This window comes from Falco peregrinus, chromosome 9, assembly GCF_023634155.1.
Source record: "Falco peregrinus isolate bFalPer1 chromosome 9, bFalPer1.pri, whole genome shotgun sequence".
In the NCBI taxonomy this organism is placed as follows: domain Eukaryota; kingdom Metazoa; phylum Chordata; class Aves; order Falconiformes; family Falconidae; genus Falco; species Falco peregrinus.
Window position 1 is genome coordinate 38,140,507 of NC_073729.1, and position 21,142 is coordinate 38,161,648.

At 62.2% G+C, this 21,142-nt stretch overlaps 2 protein-coding genes across 3 annotated transcripts; both read right to left on the reverse strand.

The window, feature by feature from the left end:
- Positions 1 to 630: 630 nt before the first annotated feature.
- On the reverse strand, positions 631 to 6,615 carry TGIF2 (TGFB induced factor homeobox 2). Of its 2 annotated transcripts, none has more exons than XM_055814519.1 (3): positions 5,566 to 6,615; positions 4,453 to 4,691; positions 631 to 2,193 (listed from the first exon to the last, which is right to left on the reverse strand). In XM_055814519.1, exons 1-3 carry the CDS (start codon positions 5,597 to 5,599, stop codon positions 1,609 to 1,611), a joined length of 858 nt encoding a protein of 285 aa, XP_055670494.1. In that variant the 5' UTR covers positions 5,600 to 6,615; the 3' UTR covers positions 631 to 1,608. The 2 variants fall into 2 exon arrangements, with proteins under 2 accessions (XP_055670494.1, XP_055670495.1); XM_055814520.1 differs by lacking the exon at positions 5,566 to 6,615 and adding an exon at positions 5,411 to 5,549.
- Positions 6,616 to 9,342: 2,727 nt separating this feature from the next.
- On the reverse strand, positions 9,343 to 17,835 carry MYL9 (myosin light chain 9). The gene is made up of 5 exons (XM_055814557.1): positions 17,705 to 17,835; positions 16,695 to 16,768; positions 11,596 to 11,799; positions 10,261 to 10,422; positions 9,343 to 10,055 (listed from the first exon to the last, which is right to left on the reverse strand). Exons 3-5 carry the CDS (start codon positions 11,777 to 11,779, stop codon positions 9,883 to 9,885), a joined length of 519 nt encoding a protein of 172 aa, XP_055670532.1. The 5' UTR covers positions 11,780 to 11,799; positions 16,695 to 16,768; positions 17,705 to 17,835; the 3' UTR covers positions 9,343 to 9,882.
- Between the last annotated feature and the right edge of the window lie 3,307 nt (positions 17,836 to 21,142).

Sequence of the window (21,142 nt, forward strand, 5' to 3'; positions counted from 1 at the left end):
GGGGTGGGGGGCAATACCAGTTCTCAGAAGTCAGTGCTTTTCCCTTCCAGGCCCCATCATCCCACAGTGTGCTGCTCCCCCAGCACTGCTGGCTCTAACCACTGCAGAGCACCAGGTCCTGTGGATGTTATTATCTCTAGTCATGCAACTTAATAATCAGGCTAATTACCTAGGATTAGTGTTTCTCAGGATAGATAACATAGGTGCATACGTATCGCTATTTAACTTACGTTTTACAGTGAAACAGCAATATCTCAGTCCAGGACCAGCGCAGCACCCAGGCTCCCGCTCAGTGACAGCAAGTGTTGCCCAGCAGCCCAGAACCACCACCAGGCCAGGCTTGGGGGGCAGCCAGCTCCCAGCAGACACCAGCTTGTCACTAGAGGTCACCAGCACTGCAGAGCCGGGCACAGCCACACTCAGCCCTGGAGAGCAAGAGCAAAGAGGGGTGGGAAGGGGAGCAACAGGACTCGGTCCCTCCGTGTTCAGTGGGCAGATCATTAGCACTTGGCTGATGAGACAGCTCTGCTTTTCGGGAACCATGGTCTGCAGGCTGTGAGCGCTGCACTTGCAGAACAACACAGGTGCCCATGCCCACAACACACCTCTTTCCAACTGTTTTTTTAAAAAAATAAAAAATAAAAAAATAAAGAAGTTGGGTACAAAATTTCACAGTCAGCTTTGCGTCCACCCCCAGCAGCAGCCTGCTGTCAGCGTTTCACAGGCTCTGCAATGCGCTTTCTGTTCCAGGACAGAATGTGCACATATTCAGCAGGAACTCAAGAGAAACACAGGGAAGTTGTGGAAATTCTTATAGAAGAAAAAAAAATAATCCTGTAATAAATCACAATTAAAGGGAAAATGTTTCAACAAAAAGTTGCTAAACAGCACCATAGAGATTTCTACTGGCAGCATCTGTAACACCCTAAAGCAGAAAAGGAGGGTCCCATATTCTCCATGTGAAAAAATGCCACAGACTTCAGGTTTCCAGTTCATCCATCCTTTGCCCTTCCCTGGGCAAGGCAGGGCTCCTGGCCAGCACAAGGTACCAGAAAGGCCCTCCACAAACAAAAGGGGGTGGGGGGGTGGGAAGGGATCAGAGATTTGGGAGGAAAGGCTTTCATCCATAGTCCTTAAAACAGACACCAATTTAAAAAAAATAAAATTTTCTCTTTCTCTCCCTGAAGAAATGGTGTTGGCTGGACCGTTGTTTACAGGGGAGAAAAAAAGAAGTCAGCAGGTTTTCCAAGGGGAGCTCCACAGTAACCGTCAGCCGCAGCAGGAAGAGGTCAGTGAAGCCACAAAGGTCTTGTCACAACAGCTCGGTTGCAGTGGCCGCATCCTCCTGCGCACCTGGGGCACCATCCTCAGCAGCAAGGGCAGCAGGCAGGGGGCATCTCCCCAGCGAGAAGGTGGCAGGATGGCACTGTCCTTCCTCTGCCCCCTCGGCTGAGGGAGACACCGGAGCCCCTGGAAGGCAGGAGTCCACTTCTGAGATAAGCTACTCGGGGGGGGGGGGGGGGGGGGTGCACACAGACAAGTGGCACAAGGCTGGGAAGGTCGGGCACCCCTCAGGGAAGGGCACCCTGTGGGACCTCCCCTGGGGGGTTATTTGGAGATGGAGGCTCCCAGGGGCTCAGTCTGGGGCGAGAGGGGCAGCTGCCCCCCCTGCCGCTGCAACTCCAGCTCGGCTGCCTTCTGCAGCGCCACTTCCACCAGCAGCTGGAAGCTGCTGAAGTCATCGCCGAAGAGCTCAGGGGGCGTGGGGGGCGGCGTGTTGAAGAGTCCGCTGGTGGGGCTGGCCGCCTCAGCCCGGGCCAGCAAGGTCATGGTGCTGCTGGTGGCACCCAGCAGCGCTTTGGGGGCAGGGTCTGGCTCTGCTCGCTGGGGGCCAGGGGGCTTCTCCCAGTCGGGGCTGTGGGCACTGACCACTGTCAGGTTGCTACCCAGCGCCTGGGCAGGGTGGCACAGTACCTGCGGGCACACGGACATCGACAGCACCTTGGAGGCCCCTGCGGCCGTCATGGGAGGTACCACCAGCACCCCGGAGCCAGCTGCAGCCCCCCGCGGCAGGGCCACGTCGCCAGCTTTGCCCCCTCGGCGGGAGATGGTGAACTGGTTGGGGTCCTTCCCGTCCTTGCGCAGCATGTCAGGGAGCAGCCGCCTCCTGGCGTTAATGAACCAGTTGCAGATCTGGGAGGAGAGAGGGGCGCAGTGCTCTCAGCCCGAGGCTGCCACGCAGCTCCAGCAAGAGGGCAGCAGCCCAAAGCCAAGCCAGCGGAAGCCCCCATGTGCAGCTCCCACACACCCCCACAACCACAGGTTTCCCCCCACCCCAGGCCCTGCACCTCCTTCCCATGGGGGTCCCGAGAGAAGCCCTCCCTCTGGAGTAGGCGGCACAGACGGGCACACAAACCACCAGGGACACCGCATGGCATCACCCGCCTGGGGAGCTGGGATATGCGAGCTTGGAGCCAGTAGCTTTAGGGAGTTTGTTTGGTTTCTTTTTTGTTTAAACACGGCCATCGCTTGGCCCTGCCACCAGCACACACTGGACCGTCACTTTGGGCAGCATCTGTCCCCAGCACCACCGTGACAGCAGCATCCCCTCTGCAGGGAGGAAAAGCCTATCCCTGTGGAAGGCCACAGGTTTGGAAACCGCCGTTGTTCAGGAAGCCCTGCCCGGAGCAGGCACTGCTTTCTCACCTCCCAGCTTTCTGTGAGGGAGACACGTGGCTTCCCAGTCATCCTGGGGACCTGGCATTGCTGCGGTCCTGACCCCTGGCCGCCAGCGCCTGGCTGCAGCTCCCCAGGCTGCTGGGCTGGGCAGGAGGATGCACAAATAAGCAACTGGGGGGTGTCTGGCCCGTGGCTGCAGCAGAGCCCCACACTCGAGAGGCTCCCGGAGCGCTCAGGTCGGCACTGCTGGACCAAACCCCACACCACACCAGCCTTGCCCTACGTGTCCCACACCTGCGACCCAACAGGCTTCTCATCAGATGGAGCAGCCCCCACAGTGCCCTGCTGCATCACCTCAGATGACAGAAGTCCCAGTGACAGCCTTCAGCTGGCCCCGGGAAATGCCACCAGGCTGAGACCCCCTGCCCAGGGCGTACAGCAGCCGCCTCTTCCCCAGGCACACGCTGGCTGCGGGGGTGCCACGGGGCAGTCGGCGCACAGCAAGGCCACACTTCGACACAAGCCCACATGCCCACCAACATCCTCCTTGGTCCCAGAGAGCTCGGGCACGGGCAGCCAGGCACCTGCCAGCCCCGCTGCTGCAAGCACTGGGGCAGACCCCCACAAAGCAAGCACCGCTGTGCCAGCCCCGCTCTGGACGAGTCCAGACTCCCACAGCTACAGACCTGTCACTGCTGGCCCCACCACTGACTCCAGCCCTCCTGGGACCACCAGCCTCCCCTCAGAGCAGCTGCCCGGACACAAATCGGTTGCGCAGCCAGCATTTAAAGGAATGGATTAAAATTAAAATAAAGGTTTCCTTGCCAGCCAGGAAGAGGGAAACCAGACAGCCGCTGCCTACACACCGGTGCCTGGGCCACGGCCGCTGGCCAGGGCTGTGCTGAGCCCCGAGGAAAGGAGCTGGAGGGGCAGAGGAAGCCTCAGGGGGTTCAGCTGCAAACCTGGCCCTTGCCTGCTTCCCTGCGTGCAAGGGCTGTTTCTCACCCTGCCGTGCCCCCAGAACTGGAGAACAGAGCGAAGCCCCCATTCATCTTCCACCCTGCCAGGCTGGAAGGGGCGGGGACGGGGCCCTGGGTGCATAGGGGTCCCCCTGCCTGGAGCCTGCTGGCCTTCATGCGGATCAAAGGGGCAGGCAGCCTCTCCCCGACACCCAAAGCTGGAAGAAGCAGCACCGCCTGCCCCGCTGCTCAGCAGGGCTCCTGGCTGGGCACCCGTTGCAGCACCACTAGCCCGCAGCCAAGAGCAGGGCCAGGGGGCTCCGGGGCAGGGGCCCACCGCTGGGTCAGGCTCCCCTTAACGCAGCTGATACAACTGGGGCCAGGTGGGCCAGGCAGTGCGTACTACTGGAAGCCACCCACCGGGGGTCAAAGCCCAGCCCCTCCTAGGATGGAGGTCTCCTGCCTAGCTCTGCCTGCAGGGGGGTAGCAGCCCGGGCCCCTTTGCTGGGGGGTGCCCAGGTGAACAGCATAAAGCATCACCACCCTGAAACCCTCCCACCTGTGGCAGCCTTGACTAACAACAGGATAAAGCTCGGCTTGTTCCCATCCCAGTCCCTCCATCTTCTGCCCAGCCCGAGTTCTGCTCGGAGCTTCCCCACGGGGGGGCTGCCCACGTGCCTCCCGCCGCCTCTCAGCGGTAAGCGGGTCTGGCCTGCCGCGGCCTTTGGGCTCTTCGGTGGGCCTGTCCCCGGCCGGCCCCAGCGCCGCGGCCGGGGACCGAGCGGGTCCCCAGCGCACCGGGGCTGGCTCCTACCTGCAGCACGGAGAGGCTGGTCTGCCCCGAGAGGCTGAGCTTCTCCTGCTCCGAGGGGTAGGCATTGAAGCGGTGCTCGTACAGCCAGTCCCGGAGGATCTTGACGGACTCCTTGGGGAGGTTGCCCCTTCTCTTCCTCTTGTTGGACTGCGAGGGGTCCGGGGATGTGGCGCTGTCGTCCTCCCCGAGGTCGCTATCCGACATGGTGGAGCTGCCCGCCGACCGCCCCTGGCTGAAGCCTGGCAAGGTGGAAAGCGAAGAGCATCAGGCAGCGTCCCGGCCGGGGGGTGGGGGGGCGGCCGGGGACCCTCCACCGCCACCTCGAACGTGGGGAGCGGCTCATCCCCTCCTCGCCCGGCCGGGGGGAGGGGGGGGCACCCAGCGGCAGAGACACCCCCGCGGGGGGAGGAGAAGCCGCCGGCACCAGCGGAGACAACAGCCCACCCCAGGGCACCTCGGCGCTGGGCCCCGGGGGGCGGCGGGGGGTGCCCGCGCGTGAGCCCGTCGCACGCCAGCGGGTTCCGGGGGGACCATCGAGCGGGGTGGGGGGGGGGCGCAGGTAGTTAAAGATGATCTCGGCAGGAGAAAAGGGCCGGGGCTGGGAAGTCAGAGTTGCTTCGGGGAGAGGGAGCCACGCGGGGTCATTGTGCGGCGGGGATGGAGGCGGGGGCGGCCTCGCCGCGCTGCTGTCAGGGGCCGGGGGGGGCCCGACGGTGCCCGCCGCACCCCTCCCGCAACAGGTAGCGCGGCGCCGCGGACACAAAGCCGGAGGAAGCGGCCAGCCCGCCCCCCCCCCCCCCCCCGAGGGCGGGGGGGTTGGGGGGGGCGGTGAAGGAGAAAGAGACGCTGGAAAGTCGCCCGCGGCCCCGCACCCGGCAGAAACCGGCCCCGAAACATCCCGAGCGGCCGAGCAGCGGCGGCCAAGTTGGAAACGACGCAGAGCGGGAACAAAACCCACCCGAGCGCGCCCGCCCGCGGCTCCCGCAAACTTTTCCCGCGGGGGCGGCCCCGGCCCGCACAAAGCGGCGGCGCCGCGCTCCCCCCGCGCCGACCCGCGGCCCGGCCGCCCGCCCGGGACTCCATGTTGGCCGCCCGCCCCGGCTGCGCGCTTACCCCCGGGCCGCCGCCGCCGCCTCGGCCCTTGCATGGGCCGCGCCGGGGTCGGTGCCGGGGCCGGGGGGCGTCGGGACCCTCCCGCGGCGGCGGGGCGGGCGGCCGAGGCGCGGCGAAAAGTTTTGGGTGGGCGGCGGTGACAGATGCCGAGACAGAGTTCCCTTTGTTCCCGAGGAGGCAGGAACTCGGCCGGGCCCCCCGCCCCCGGCCCCGGCCCGCCCGCCCCCGGCTGTCACCGCCGCGGCACCGGGCAGCGAGCGGCCGCGCCCCCGCCCCGCCGAACCCCGCGCCGGGACCTGGCGGCAGCGGAGGGACGGGCTGTGCCCGGGCACCCACCCCCGGACACCCCCACACTGGGGCACCCATGTAGGGACACCCACACTGGGGGACTCGCACCGGGACACCCCCACATCGGGACACCCTCCCGGGGGCACCCCATGTAAGGGCACCCACACGAGGACACCCATGTAGGGACACCCACCCGCTCAGGGGCACACCCCGAGGCACCCACAAGCTCTTTCCCCACAGCCGCGTTAAGGCTGAATCCTGTATTGGAGCACCGGGGGGTTACTGGTGGCCGTGGGCAGGGAACAGGCAGACATTGGTTGCGGGGCCAGGCCCCTGGGTGACAGCCCCAGGGACCTCAGACCACCCTGAGGCACCACCAGTGCTTCCTTTGGTGGCTCTTTGACTTACAGAGTGGGAAATCGGAAGCTCAGCATGTCACCGTGCCCATGAAACTGGAAAGTGGCTCCAGGAGAGGGTGACAGAAGAGGCACCTGGTGGGGCCGGTGCCATGCCTGGTGCTAGCAGGCCAGGCAAGGGCTCCGGGGGGCTCGCAGGGCTGCCACTGCTCTCCCTGTGCCTCCCCCCTGCAACCGCAGAGCCCAAAGGGACCTTCTGAGCGTTGGAGACCATTTTGGAGTTCTGGCTCCGTTTCTGCACCAGCATGCTGCTGGCCCAGGATGCGGCTCCCATGGGATTTCCCCACCGGTGCTCCATGCGCTGCTGCAAGGTGGGGCTGGTGACATCCTTACCCCCTGCCAGAGGCTCAGGACAGGCAGGTGTGCCGCACTGAGCACAGCACACACAGCATCCCCAAGGGTCACCGCATCCTGCACCATCTGCCTCCATGCAGAGCTTGTCTGCAGTGGGTCTTTGTTGGCACCCTGGTGCTGGAGCCAGCCTGGGGGCAACCCCCCACTTCCAGGCTCCACCACCTCTGCAGGCTGTGCTGCAGCCCCCCACCCACCCCTCTTTTCTGCTTTCAGGGAAATAGATTGCTATTTGTTCCGGTATTGAGAAAGGCTGCAAAAAAACTCCTTTGTGATAGTTTTTTGGTCTGTGCAAAGCAGATTGCATGGTGCAATAAGGGATTACACAGGAAAAAAAATATCCTTAAAGCATTTGTTTAGTTGCTGCTCAATCTTCAATGCCCTCGGTGAAACTGTATCCAAAATTGCTGTTGCTCCGTTAATGCGCACTGTAGGCTGGTGACCCACAGGCAAGGTGTGGGGCTGGCCCTGGGTGCAAATCCCGTCAGCTGCAAGTTTGCAGCAGTGCATGGTGCATCCCCTGCCCCACCAGCCCTCTCGCACTGGGCTCACTCCTGCCTGCAACCTGAGGCCGGTACCAGGCAGGGCGCGCTTGTCCTGTCCTGCCCAGCCTGTTCGGGTGGGTGACACCACAGACCTCCGCTGCCTGCCACCCCGGCTCTGTCAGCTGCTGTGCCCAGACCCGACTGGCCTCTCAAGCAGTCTGCGTTTAGCTCCCACCCTTTGAGAAAGGCCGTGTTAGTCTTCTGCCTAATGGAGACAACGGGGAAATGGTGCCTGGGCTCAGACGCCTGCCCAGGGCCGGGTCGTGTGGACGCCGCTTGGGAAAAATCCCACCGAGTGCCTGAGTGCAGCATCTGGGGAGCCTAAACAGCAGCCTGGAGCAGGAGCCAGGCAGCTCCCAGCGGATGGGGAACTGGGGAACCAGCAGCCCTGTGGGGCGAGGGGCTGGAGCTGGGGCTATGGCCCATCTCCCTGCCTGCCCTGGCCAAGGGCTTGCCCAGGCTGGTCCTCCAGCGGCCAGCCCTGCAAAGCCTGGCCCATTGACATGATAATGCTATTAAACTTCAGCAATTTGAAAAACAATCAGGGAGCAAGATCCCAAAGGGGGATGCTGGAAACTCCAGGCAGCCTCCAGGGCATTGACCCATCCCAGGCAGGACTCCCTTCCACCCTTTGCCCACCTTCTGATATTTAATCTGGATTTTTGGCATGGAAATTTGGATTTGGGGTTGGCTGTGCCAGCTGTTGGAGACAGCCTTGCCCGTGGGCCTGGCTCTGGCTCTCCAGCAGCAGGGTCCTGCTCCCTGCTCAGGACCACTGAACTCCCCGCTGGGATTCCCCCAGTAGGACTGGTCCTGGGAGCAGTGTTGACAGGCCTTTTTTACTGGTTTCACAGCCTGCCTTTGCTCTGCAAAAGCCAAGGCTCGATGGCCGCGGGCTGTAGTTGTGGTGGTGCTAATTAGGAAGGAAAGGCTAGCTGGGTCTGTCCTGCACTGCCCAGGGATGGAGTGGGAGCCCGGGGCTCGTGCTCCTTCACCCACCTCTGGCAGAGCTTTATGTGCCAGTTTCAAGGTTTGAAGGTGATCATTGCCTGCTTGGTGAGGAGATGGACAGTGTGCGGGTAAGGGCCAGTGCATGCCAGCGGGCACCGACAGCAAAAAAGCAGCCCCACGAAAACACCCCATGTCTGACTGTTGGTGCCACAGCCCCGCGCCACAGGGCTCGCCCGCAGCCAGCTGGGGCACAGGTTGCTTCACCACCTCTGGCACTGGGGCCCCACGCTCCATCTCCCCCTGCCCCTTCCTGAGGGGCAGCTCTGTTGTCCCCATGCCCTTCCCGGGGGGCCTGGGGGACACCGGGCTGCCCACGAGCCAGGAACGTGCCCTTGCAGCGAAGGTGGCGAGCGGTGTCCGGGCTGCACCAGGAGAAGCATCGCAGCAGGTGGAGGGGGGGACCCTTCCCCTCCGCTCTGCACCCAGGAGGCCGCTGCTGGAGCACTGGGCTCCCCAGTACAAGGGAGACACTGGGAGAACGTGGGCTGGTCACACAAGCTGATCCTTTTGGGTCAGCAGGGTGGAACGTTGCTCCTGGATGCAGCTGCCTCCGGAAGACAGCATGCCCTCCACGTGGCAGACACTTTGGGGAGGCTGGAGGCCCTTTCCCACTCCACTCGGTTTATCTGCAGCCTCAGCCCATCTACCCCGAAGTGGCATCTGTGAGACACTCACTTTGGTGTGCTTCCCAGTGAAGGGCGCTTTTTAAAAAGCATCCCGCCCTCCAGCAGCCTTCAGGCCTGGGACTTCGCTCTGGAAGTGGGAGAACTGCAGTTTTTTCCCTGGTACAGCAAGGAATTAGGGAAGGAGTTTGGCATCTGCAAGCCTGGAGGTGGGCTGGTTTGGGGCTGTTGCTGCAGAGCACAAGCCACGACCCTGGGAGAGCACATGTTCAGCCTTCCACGTCTCCATGTCTCTCATAATTTAGTAATTATCATAACTCGTCCCATCAGCAAAGGCAGCAAATGATGCTCGAGCTGGTTTTACACAGGTTAGGGAGCAATGTGGCTTTGAAAAGAGGCTGCCCTGTTGGAGAGGGCCCTGGCTGGCCATGGCAGCAAGGTGGGGAGATGCGGTGCCCACACCTGTTCCCCAAAGCCACCAGGCAGGCAGGTGGCACGGCACAGCACAGCGCTGGTCCTCGAGGGAGCCACACACAGCATGTCTCCATATCACACCCATCAGGTTTTATATGCTTCCCGAATCCCTCAGATCACAGGCTCTAAAACCATAAAACAGCTGGGGAGGAGGAAACCAGGTGGGGTTTCTTTCATGAAGGGAGTGCGGGGGGAGAGGGCAGAGACGCTTTCTGTGCTGCGGCCCCAAGATGGGGATTGCTCAGGCTCAAGGCAGCCAAAACCACTGCAGGCCAGCGCTCACGGGGACGTTCACCCTGGCCCCAGGGACCAGTGGCGTGGTGGCTTTGAGGGGGCCAGTGGCTGCTTGGGGGGTGTCACAGCCAGGCTGGGGGTCCCAGTGGGGTGAGCCTGTGGGTGGGAGACGTGATGGGAGGGGAGGTCTGGGGCTGATGGATGGGTACACAGCGGTGTGGTGACAGGAGCACTTCCCCTCCAAGCACGACCCGATGCAGGGTGCTGATCCTGGGACGTGTTTCCCATGGGGGGATCCTGCTGTGGGGCAGCAAGGGGGGCCGGGGAGGGGGGGCATGTGCAGGAGGAGGCAGAGGGGGTGAGCGGCCCTGAGCTCTAATCGTCCTTGTCCTTGGCTCCGTGCTTCAGGATGCGGGTGAACTCCACGTAGTTGAAGTTGCCCTTCTTGTCAATGGGTGCCTCCCGGTACATCTCATCCACCTCCTCGTCGGTGAACCTGTCTCCCATGGTGGTCAGCAGCTCACGCAGATGGTCCTCGTGGATGAAGCCTGCAGGGACGGCAGGAGGTGGCTTAGCAGAGGACACTGCAGGAGGGCTGAGCCCCTCCCAAAGACAGCCCTGCCCAGCTCTCCCACTCTGGAGCTGCTGGGGGACCATCCCCAAGGATTTGGCCCCAGCCCTCGCCCCAGCTGCACGCCCAAGGGGCAAAGGGCCCAGGCAGGCAGCACGGCGGTGTGCAGGCAGAGCCCGAACCTGATGCCTCCTCATCGAAGCAGGCAAAGGCGTTGCGGATGACGTCCTCCGGGTCAGTGCCATTCAGCTTCTCCCCGAACATGGTGAGGAACATGGTGAAGTTGATGGGTCCCGGTGCCTCGCTCATCATTCCCTCCAAGTACTCGTCAGTGGGGTTCTTCCCTGCCAGACACAGCGGGGGTGTGGGTGCAGGGCCACATTCCCCTCCACAGCACCCAGCCCCATGGCCAGCCCATGCACCCAGCTGGCTGGTTTTTTTTAAATTGCAGAAGAATTTGCTGGTGCATCTCCACCCACCCCACACACAAGGGAAGGGGGTTTCGGCAGCACCCCATGCTCCCCCCATGGCATCTCTCCCCATGCTTGAATCTGTGCCAGAGGCCTCCTGAAACCAAGCTCTGCCCAGCTCAGCCTTGAGGAAGATGCAGGAATTCATCTGAGGGTTACCAGGAGCTAAACCCATGGCTTTTCCCCATTACCCTGGCAGCTGGCCCCAGCACCACCCGAGGAGAGGGGCGGTAATGGCCCCACAGGAGCCTCGTGCTGCTGATGTCCCTAGTGCTGCTCCTACCATGGATGCACCAGGGACGGTTTAACCTCCTCTGTGGAGCTCCACATGCCCCCGATGCCCAGCCCCCCTGCTCCCAGAGCTGAGGCTCATGGGGAGGAGGGGTCCCTCCCAGGGCCGGGCAGGACCTCCAGAACAGGTTTGGCTGCCGGGTCAATCATTGCCAGACCTCCTGAAGCACCGTGGGAGTACCTCAGGGAGCGGGAGGTGGGAGCTGCGGCTTGCATCGAAGGAGAGCAACGGGCTCTGGGTGGGAAGCATGGCCAGACCTACAGGTCTCAACCAGCCGAGGCATCACACCGGCACATGTACTGGCTTCTTCTGTCCCCCAGGCTGAGAGCAACAGGAGGACTTTGTCCTGCAAGGGGTAACCCCAGGTGATGTTCTGGGGTGAGACTACTCAAATACTCAGTGGCTGTGGCTGGTGGTTGCTCCTAGGGCAGAGCTTCTCCAACCCCATGGGTCTTGTCCCTTCTAGCGAGCACAGCTGTGAGAGTGACACACCAAGCTGCTGCCCTTGGGTGCCTCCACAGACGCACCCTCTACAGTCAGCTGGTGCCAGCAAAGACACACACACACACACACCCCGGCCCCATCTTGCAGCTGGCATCGGGCTGGCCCAAAGCAGGAGGGCTGTGCCGCAATGGCAGCCCACCAAAGCCGGTCTGCAGCACCAGGTCACCTAGCAGCTCTCCCCACTTGCCGAGGAGGTGACGTGGGAAGAGAGGCTGAGGGGCACCCGATGCACGGGGGTAGGGATCCCTCACCAAGGGAAGCCAGCATGTCGTGCAGATCCTCCTTGTCAATGAAGCCGTCACGGTTCTGATCAATCATGTTGAAGGCTTCCTTGAACTCCTGGATCTGCGACTGGTCAAACATGGCAAAGACATTGGAGGTGGCACGCTGGGGCCGCTTCTTGGTGGTCTTGGCTTTGGCACGCTTGCTGGACATCTTGGCAGCTGGGGTGGCACCTAGGGGCAGGGTAGCAGGCAGGAGCATCAGAAGGACTGGGGGCAGGCAGGGCCTGGGGGGCCGGAGCAGAGGCAGGGACACACAACTCCTGTGTCTCCTGTGCCTCAGTTTCCCTGGCCGTCCCATAGTTGGGCAACAGTGACATAAGGCAGTTGTGGGGTTGGATGTGGGGGCAGGTGAGACTCAGCCTCTAACAAGTCCCCTGGGAAGTCACAAGTGCAGGCAGTGCTCACCGGCACCCCTTCCCCAGGGCTGTCCCCACAGGCAACAGGCAGGGCTCCCCGCCAGCACCCTCGGCCCCCAAGCCCCCAGACCTGCTTGCTGCCTGTCCCCTTTGCACCTCAGGCACAGGGAGAGATGCCAAGCCCAGCACCCAGCATCCCCCCGCTGCCCTCAGTCCCAAGGGCCATGGGGATGGCTGCCTCAGCATTTTGGGCAGAGCTCAGCCGTGGTCCCCCCCGGCTCCCTGGCAGGGCTCTCCCCAGCCCAGCTCCCAGGGTGATGGGTCTCCCTGGTTTCCTCCATTTCGCTGTGCAAAAGCAGCCCCCAGCCCTGTCCCCGAGAGGTGGACTCGGCACAGCACCCAGCACCCAGCGGGAAGGGGTTATCTGCTCCGGGCACATTCCTCACATACCACTGCCTCCCTTCCCCCTCCGTCCATCCATCCCACCTCCCACCGCCGGGCCAAAGGCCACCCACCACCTCCCTCCCCACCAGGGAACGGGGCACTCCACACTCTGCCCGGGGAGCCCACAAGAAGGGCCCTGAAGTGGAGGGGACAGAGGGCTAGTGGACCTCTGGGGGGGCTGCAGAGCCCCTGCGGGCAGGGGGAGAGTAGCCAAGCAACAGCAGGACTGTGGGGCACTGAGGACTGGTGCTGTTGTTACAGGTAATGAATAGCAGGAGAAAGGAACAGCCCGGAGGGGCAAAGAGGGGGGCAGCAGTGGGATGGACAGGCTCTGGGGACATGGCTGGGGCAACCTGTGTCCTGTGAGGAATGGCAAAAGGACCATGTGGACCCCAAACACCACCGAGGCAGGGCCATGGCAGGAAAACCTGGTCTTTCAAAGCTGGGGGGGGGTCCTGCCCCCAGCCCATGCTGGCGAGTGCCCAACAGAGCTGAGCTGGAGCAGAGATCCCATTCCCACGCCGAGATGGTACCCAGGCACCTTCACAGCCACAGAGCACGGGTTTGGTGATATCCCCACACTGCCAGGCTGAGGGATGCAGTCAGTGTTTAAGACACCCTGTGCCATGGGTGCTGAGGACCCAAATGGGGTCTGTAGACGGCCCTCAGCACCCCCAGCAATCACCGATGTTGCCTGAGGGGAGGATGCTCAGACCTCTCCCAGGCAAATCCTGCCAGGCACAACTCAGCAAGGTGTCAGCGGAGACCAGCATGGCAGAGGGACAGTGTCAGCGACTGGCTCAGCACTGCCCTTCGAGAAAGGCTGGGGCAAGGTCAGCACAAGCAGGAGATGCTGCTCGGAGCCCTCAGGTTTCCACCGCTGCCACTTCTCCCTCACATGCAGCCCGGTGCCTCAGCATCCCCATCTGGGTCAGCATCTGGCATGGGCAGCAGCTGGGGGGTAATGTTAAATTGATGGATTATTGTAGAGGAATTGTAGAGGAATGAAGGCAGGTTAATGAACATTGATAATATACAGCTGTGGGCTGGCTTCAGGGGCGGTGGGTTGGCTGACTGGATAAGGTGCAGCTGTGGCTGGTTCCTGCTGAGTAGTTAAATGGCTCTAAGGGGCATGGGAGAGGAGCACTGGATGAGGAGGCACCTGGGAGAAGCAGAGGGAGGAGAGTTAAGGAGAAGGACACAGCAGAGGCAAGAAGCGGGGTGGACTGGCCTGAAGAGTACGAGGAACCAGCATGAATGGTAGGTGAACCGTTGAGACCTTGTGGGGGATTGGTGGCTGTGCTGGAGCAAGGTGTGGGATCTGCTTACTGAAGCTAACCTGGTATGGGATGGTAAAAGCCTTGTTGCAGCTGGCTAGTTTTGATTGTGCTGCAACAGATTATGAATGAATTCTCAGGGGGAAGAGCAGAGTATTACACTGTGTGCCCTGTGCCCATGCTGCCTGGGTTCCTGCCCTCTCTGGCAGGGGACACAGAGCAGTTAAGGAGCCACATTGTGTTGCATAAAGCAACACTGCCAGCAAGCTGCACACCTTCAGCCATGCCTGGCTGGTCTGGCCACCTGTGTGTGCTGCTCCAGGATCTGCTTCCCACCTGGGTCCTTGATGGTGATGCACCCAGGGGAACCACAGGACCTTGGGGAGCATCCCTGCCCAGTGGGACCCCAGTGCTGGCATGGAGTAGGGCAGAGCAAACAGCCGCCTTCTGCACCCACCTAGCTCCTGCCAGCCCTCCCCAGACCATACCTGCTTTCCAGCTCTTTCCCTCCCCTCTTGCTGTTCCTCTTTCAAGGGGCTGTGGAGGTAGGAGCTGGAGCAGGCACCAGCCTGGTCCCCACCCTGCTGCAGTCCCCAGGCTCCCTTAGCTGGGCTGTGCTGGCAGGGCATCCTGGGGGCTATGTTAAGTGCCAAATTCCCACTACGGTGTCAGTGCCAACAGGGCTGCCCAGGACCATGGTGCCCAGCTAAGCTCTGAAGGGGCTGGGGACTCTCCCCCCACCCTGACACCCACTCCCATCCTACTGCAGGAGCAGTCCTCCATACCACAGAGCCTGGCAGCACCCACCAAGCCCAAGCTGTGCCCTTCATCTGCAGGGAACATGCTCCGTGTCCCCTGGGAGACAGTTCCCCCCTCGTCCCCATGAGCCCCTGTAGCTGCAGTGTCCTCAGCCCCATCCTTTGAGCTGCCCCAAGCTGACCTGGCCACACCTGGTGCCAGACAGCAGTGACCCCGTCATCCCCCAGATGCTCAGTTCTTTCCCCGTGCCCACCAGGAAAGGTGTTTATCACCAGCCAGCTGAGGAGAGCAGCAGGACTGGAAAGCCCTGCCATGCCTGCGGTGGGGTGGGCAGATCTCGACCCCCACAGCCCACTTCTTGCCCGCTGCTCCCTCCAGCACTGCTGCGCTCCCTGCCTGCGGCAGGACAGCCACCTCCTGGCCCATAACCGCCCCAGGCAGCGGCTTGGGGAAACTCAGCAGAATGCCACAGCTTTGCTGTGCCAGGTCTGAGCCAGCCGGCACAGGGCTCAGCTTTCAAAACACACAGAATTATTAGCAAAAGACTAGAGAAATTAGCAGGAGTTTTGCTCCCACCACATGAATTAATATTATCCAAATATTTACCCTGCCCCAGCTGTGACCAGCAGCAGAAGCGCAGCTTGGCACCCTCTCCAGAGAGATGGTTCTTGTTAGGGGGATTAAGCATGATTTTGACAGCACATGGTTTTGCTGTTTGATCCAAAATATGCCCTTGAGAGATGCTTGGTCCCAAGTTCCAGCTCGACCTGGTCATCTCCTAATCATCCTATTTCTGCTGTTAGTAGTCCTCTTTGGGCTGGCTGGGACTTGGGAAGAGACTTTTTTTTGGGTCAGTGTGGGGAAAGGTGCCTCTTGCGTGTGACAGAAGTGATTTGCAGCAAGGCCTGGTTCAGCAGGGGCAACCCGTGCTCTGCACAAGGGCTTGCTGGCTGCATTCCCCGGATGCCCAGATCAGGTCATGATGCCCTGCATGCTGGGGTAGATTTGGCCAAGCCAGTTGGTGTAGCCACCAACCCCCCCAACCTCCTACTCCGCAAGGAAAAAAAAAAAAAAAACAAAAACAAAACAAAAAACGTATGGAGACTAGTCCTGTTCCTGCCATCCCAGGCTGAAAGCCCCATCCCAGCACTGCTCCAGCCACTGACCTCTGACAGCAGAGCTGAGGAGCTCGGCGCTGGGGTGAAACCCCACCTGAGTCAGACACAAGGGGCCATGGGGCTGGGAACTGCCACGTGTTTCCTCCTTGGTAAAAACCAAAGGAACAACCCAATCCCGGTGCTGCTTCCTGGCCATGCTAGGGAGGGTGGGATAAGCCAAAGGGACATTGTGTGCTACTGGGGCAGCCAGGCCCTGTCCCATCCCCATCCTCCTCCCTTCTGCCCGCTTCCACCCTTCCCTACTCAGCATTTCCTGCGCTGCTCCAGCTCACTATCCCAGCAGCGAGCCGCTGCTGGCCCAGCGGGCTGGACTGGCTCATAGCAGGTCTGGCTGGCATGCAGGAGGGGTGCCCGGGCATGGAGGGGATGGGACAGCTGCCCTTGCAGCAGCAGCAGCCTGTCCCAGGGTGTTCCCATGTATTCAGAAGCTGCCATCACCCATGATACACCGCTCAGGGTTTCCCAAGGGGTTGCTCCTCGAAAGCTGGCTGTGCAGCTGCAGGAGCCACCTCTAAAAGCACTGACAAGGCTGCGGCACTGCATGGGGCTGCCCTGCAGCCTCCAGCACAGCTGGAGAGGGACACCAGCTCCTGCTCACCAGCCAGCAAGCAGGTTTCATGTAGAGACTGGAAGGAGCTGGGCAGCATCAGAGAGCCAGAGCTAAGTGTGCAGCGAGCGCCAGGAGGGAAAGTTCATTCCAGCCCTCCCCCAGCTCCCACCACACACTGCAGACCTGGCCAGGCCCATACATGGCTGTGGGGCTTGACTGCAGGTTTGGCAGACGGTTTCTGGGCTAGCTCCATCCCACCAAGTTTAGGCAACAAGGACCTCACTGTGCCCATGTGGCACATACAAACCCTCCTAAAGCACATCTTCTGGGGCCACCCTGAGAAGGCATGCACAAACACCATCACCATGCAAAAGACCCAGTGTCCAGCACCCTTCTGATGCCTGGGGAGGCCATGGGGCGAAGGTCTTCATGGCCTCAGGCTACCAGCATAACATGCCCTGGACGGGGTTTGACACTTTCACAGGAGAAGTCAGGGGCTCACCTCAGTGGGGGAATCTGGTGGCAGAGCCTCAGAGGGGGAGGTGACCACAAACTCCTCCTACAGCCGCAGGCAGCCTGCCAGTGAAAAGAGGGAAAAAATTTCAAGTGACTGAAGAAACCCAACCATCTTTGGTCAGCTGCAGTGGTTGTTGATGCTTGGGGATGTTCTGCTCCAAAGAATGCTGCTTCGGCCGCTGCTTTCTCCTACGCATCCATGTTTTAGAGTCTCCCTGGCTTTTATCACAGTTGTAGTGTTTGGTACCAAAAGGGTATGCAGGAAGGGAAGCCAAGAGAATCTCAAGTTTTCATGGACAAGGCTAAATAGAACACAATGTATCTCTGTGCTTAAGACTGAGGGAAATGAGCTAAATAAAGCTTTTTCTGCCTTACAAGTTTATTGCCTGAAGCTTCTCACGGGTCACTGGGGAGGTCCCTAGAGCATCACATATGCATCTGGATCTTGGCTCTGACCATCAGCAACAAGACTTGCAGGAAAAACAGCTGTTCCAGGCAGGAACAGCTCTCACAGACTGGGCGGTGGGTGAAGCCATGGGTGGCAGGATCTGCTCTTGCAGCACGGCGAGCTGGGGAAGCCAGGAGGGATGTCCCAGCTCCAAGTCGTTGCAGACAGTTACCGAGAGCTTTGCTCAAGACCGATCGATCCTCGGCCTTTCTCGCGCCTGGGACATCCCTGCCGGCCCCCGGGGGGAGCGCTGCCCGTGTAGAGGGGTCCCTCGCAGGGGCGCACCGGGGCTGCTTCTACCGCTGCGGCACCCGCTGCCCCGGGCTGGCCCCGGCACCAGCTCCAGCACCGCAGCGGTGGGGCACCCGGGGCTGCTTTCCCCTCCCGGCGCTCCGCAGGGCAGGCGCCCGCTCCCGTCCTGCCGCTTCCCCTCCGCGCTGCTCCCGGCCTCATCCCACCGGGGCAGCCCCGGCTCCATCCATCCCTGCTGCCCCGCTCCCCAGTGCCGCCCGGCCCCCGTCCCGTCCCGCCCGGCGGAGCCGTCTCACCTGCACCGGCGGGAGCTGCGGGCGGCCGGCGCTGCTCTGCCGGGGCGCGGCGCTCGGGGCGGGCAGCGGGGCCCCGGGGCGGTACCGCCCGGCGCGGCACGGCCCGACGCGGCCCATACAAGGCAGAAGAATGTGGCGGGGCCGGGGCGGCGGGTCGGCGCTCCCGGCCTAATATAGACGAAAGGACGGCGGGAGCGGCCCACGCGTGTCCGCCTGCCCGCGGGGGGACTCGCAGCTCGGGGTGGCGCCGGCGGCTGCGGACCAGCGCGCCCCTGCGCCCCCCGGCCCGCTGGCACGGGGGTGCCGTGCTCCGCGGAACCGCGGGCGCCCCCGTGGCCACCAGCCAGGCCTGCAGCCCCTTGGCCCGTCAGGGTGGGTACGGGGAGGGGGGGCCTGGGGCATCCGAAGGCTGCGCCGAGGCGGCCTGGAGGGTCCCGGAATGGCCCAGCGGGACCAAGCTGCCAAGGGGCCGGTGGCCAGTCAGTGCCGAGCCCTGCCGGCCCCGGGCGGTAGGCCTGCAGAAGGACCCGCTGCACAGCCCCTCGAGGGTCCTCTGCAGAGCGGCCTGGACGGGAGAACAGCTGGGGGCCTGCCCGACTCCCACACCGGGGCTGGAGCCCAGAGGAATGCGGAGCTCCCACCCTTCACCTGAGGCAGGGCAGCGTCGGGGCCCAGGGCGCCCTGCAGGGCGGCAGGTCTTGCTCACTTGTGCTTTCCATCAGCAGCCCCGTGCCCCAGCCTGGTCCTGCAGTCACCAAGAGGAGTGCCCGATCCTGGGGTCTCCCCTTTGGGAGGGTGATGCCCCCCCCAGCATCACCCTAGGGGTGATTTCGCGTTGATTTGCAGGGCCCCACGACACCGGGGCTGCAATTCAGCCTGCCGAGGAGCAGGCAAGTGGAAGAGGGAGCATTTCTGAGAGGGATTCACCCAACCCTGGAGCGGGCAGCTGGAGCAGGGCTGCTTTGCCCAGGCACTGCCAGCAGCTCTGTCGCTGCCCGTAGAGAGGCGGGAGCTCGAGGACAAGGACCATACCCTGCCGTCACGCCTGGGCACTTCCCAGCATAGCAGAGCCGCACCAACGGAATGGCATGGAGCACACAGGCTGCACTCACAGTGACACCAGCGAAGAGCAGAAATGAGCAGTGACACAAATCGATCTTCAGCTGCCATTCTCCTGTGGGCCATCACTACAGACAATTAAAAAGCCAAAAATCCCACCTGTTTCATCACTGATGCAGAAGCAATGGCCATGCCCTCCAGCAGCCCAGCCAGACCCTGCCCAGGGAATGGATTTTGTTCCTGCTGGTTCAGAAGACCAGTGACCTGCTCTGCCAACAACCTGCCAGACTTGGGGGCACCCTAACCATGCCCCTGTGCTGCTTGGATGAAATCTGCCAGGGCACCGCCTGCTTTGGGGAGCAGGGGAGCCACAGAGGTCATTGGTGGCAGGTGCCCTGCCTGTTTCCCCTCCAAAGGACAGGCTGTGCTGAGGGAGGAATCAGGAGGCGGTGAAATGCAGAGATGGGTTTGGAAATGCTGCTGAGTGCCATGCCAGGGCAGAGGCGACCCAGGGAGAGTGCAGAACTTTTGCCATGCCTGTGATCTGGCCACAGGGTCCCAAGAAGGTTCAACTTTTTAGCTAAAATATAGCGAAAGAGAAAAAAAAAAAAAAAAGAAAAAGAGAACAAATCCCAGGAATCAGACAGCTCAAGCTGCCACCCCATGGCTGGTCCCAGGTTTTTCTGTGCTGGAGGAAAGACCCGGCCTCAGCTGTGCCCAAGTGGTCCCCAGGAGCCTGACAGGAGGCAGGACCCCCCCTCACTGAGCCCCATTTCCTTGCCACTGGGCAGTTGTCAGGCTGGGCCCGGGGTGGAGGGAACTGGTGAATAGGGGCAGCACAGATGTGGCAGCTCCTCACGTGCTTTGCAGCCTCTGAAGCTGTGTGCATGTTAGGGGCTGCGCTAGGCCACCTTGCACAGCCCCTGGGGCTCTCCCCTGAGCCTCATCCAGCCCTTCCCACCTTCTCCTGCCTGTGCCCAGGGCTCCCCACATAATCCTGCCCTACTTCCACAAGCCTGCCAACACGCATCCCTTACTGGGGGCCTGCTTGTACCCCTGTGACATCCTCTGGCACTTCTCCTTCCTCCTCCTGGTACTTTCAAACCTCAGTTTAATAGTTTAATTTGCTTTTCCCTCTGGGCAGTGGATCAGGCAGTGGAGATGGAGTAAAACAAACCATTTTTTTTTTTTTAGCAAGTTAATTTTAGATCAGTTCCCTGATCCAGGTGTCTCATTGCTGTGCAAGTGCTTCCTGCCCTGAAAGATGGCGTGGAGCAGGAGCATGGAGCTGGGGACAGTGAAACTCCTCATGTGCCTGAAGTCCTGGAAGAGATCAGCCCTGGGGTCCTGCAGTGACTGTGCCCATCGCAGAGGGGAGGGTGCAGAGCAGGAGGGGGGCTGCTGTTTCCCAAGCACCTGAGGAGCACGCCAGGGGCACGACTGGAGCCGGACCACATGAGACCTGGCCACTCGGCAAAGGGCCCAGTCATGGTGGGGGTGTGAGGGGCAAAGGTCTCGCCGGCAATATGGGATGACCCTGCACTGTGCATCCCCTCCCTGCTAACGCAGCGTGGGTCCGTTGGCTTGGACCAGCCTTGGGCTGGTGGCAAATGCCCAAGCGGCTGGACACGTTCAGGGGCCTGACAGCTGGAGCGGGGCAAGATACTTTTCAAGTCCCAATGTATCTTGCATAATCTGTATCTAAAGCACACGGCCTCAGCTGGAAGCCATCAGCAGTCTGGGACAAGGACACATCTGCCTGCTCCGCCCTGTGCTAACCGCGTGTGGCTCAGGTGGGTCCAGCCTGCTCCTGCAGGTTCCCAGGCCCTGCTGAAACGTGCAGCAGCTGAAGCACTGAGCACCACAGGCAGGGCAGTTGGGCTCCCCGGCAGCTCAGCACCTCACGCCTTGGCTGGTTTGTGCCGCAGACAGAAATGCAGAGCCTCGGCCCAGCGCGCATTAATGGGGAAACGGAACCGCAGCCCTGACAGCCTGCCAGCACCCAGGGCTGTGCGGGAGCAGGCGGGGAAGGAGTAACACCACACGAGGGACCTTGACAGGGCCGGGGCTCAGCACGCCCAGCGAGGGCCACCGCAAGGTCGAGGTCGTCCAGCAGCGCCTCGCATGGCCCCAGCAGCACCGAGCCGGCCGGCCCTCCCCGTCCCCGCCTGCTTCGCCGCCGGGCCGCTGCCCTCACGGGGCGGGGCGTGGGGGCCACAGGTCTGGCCGAAGGGCCGCTGCACGGGCCGGGGGTCCCTCCTCGGCCCCCCCTGGGCGCCGGGCCGCCGCCCCCGAGCACCGCGCTCCCGCGCCAGGCCCCGCCCGCCCGCCCTCAAGTCCCGCCTACTCCACGCCTAGGCTCCGCCTCCACCCTGCTCG

What these genes read in the sequence shown, in the direction of transcription:
- TGIF2 (XM_055814519.1), bottom strand. Translation starts at nt 5,599, where the DNA reads ATGCAAGGGCCGAGGCGGCGGCGGCGGCCCGGGG. An exon ending in GCGGCGGCGGCGGCCCGGGG is followed by an intron (nt 4,692 to 5,565) that starts GTAAGCGCGCAG and finishes CCACCTTGCCAG; the next exon opens with GCTTCAGCCAGGGGCGGTCG. An exon ending in CCAGCCTCTCCGTGCTGCAG is followed by an intron (nt 2,194 to 4,452) that starts GTAGGAGCCAGC and finishes CTCTCCTCCCAG; the next exon opens with ATCTGCAACTGGTTCATTAA.
- MYL9 (XM_055814557.1), bottom strand. Translation starts at nt 11,779, where the DNA reads ATGTCCAGCAAGCGTGCCAAAGCCAAGACCACCAAGAAGCGGCCCCAG. An exon ending in CGACATGCTGGCTTCCCTTG is followed by an intron (nt 10,423 to 11,595) that starts GTGAGGGATCCC and finishes TGTGTCTGGCAG; the next exon opens with GGAAGAACCCCACTGACGAG. An exon ending in CTTCGATGAGGAGGCATCAG is followed by an intron (nt 10,056 to 10,260) that starts GTTCGGGCTCTG and finishes CCGTCCCTGCAG; the next exon opens with GCTTCATCCACGAGGACCAT.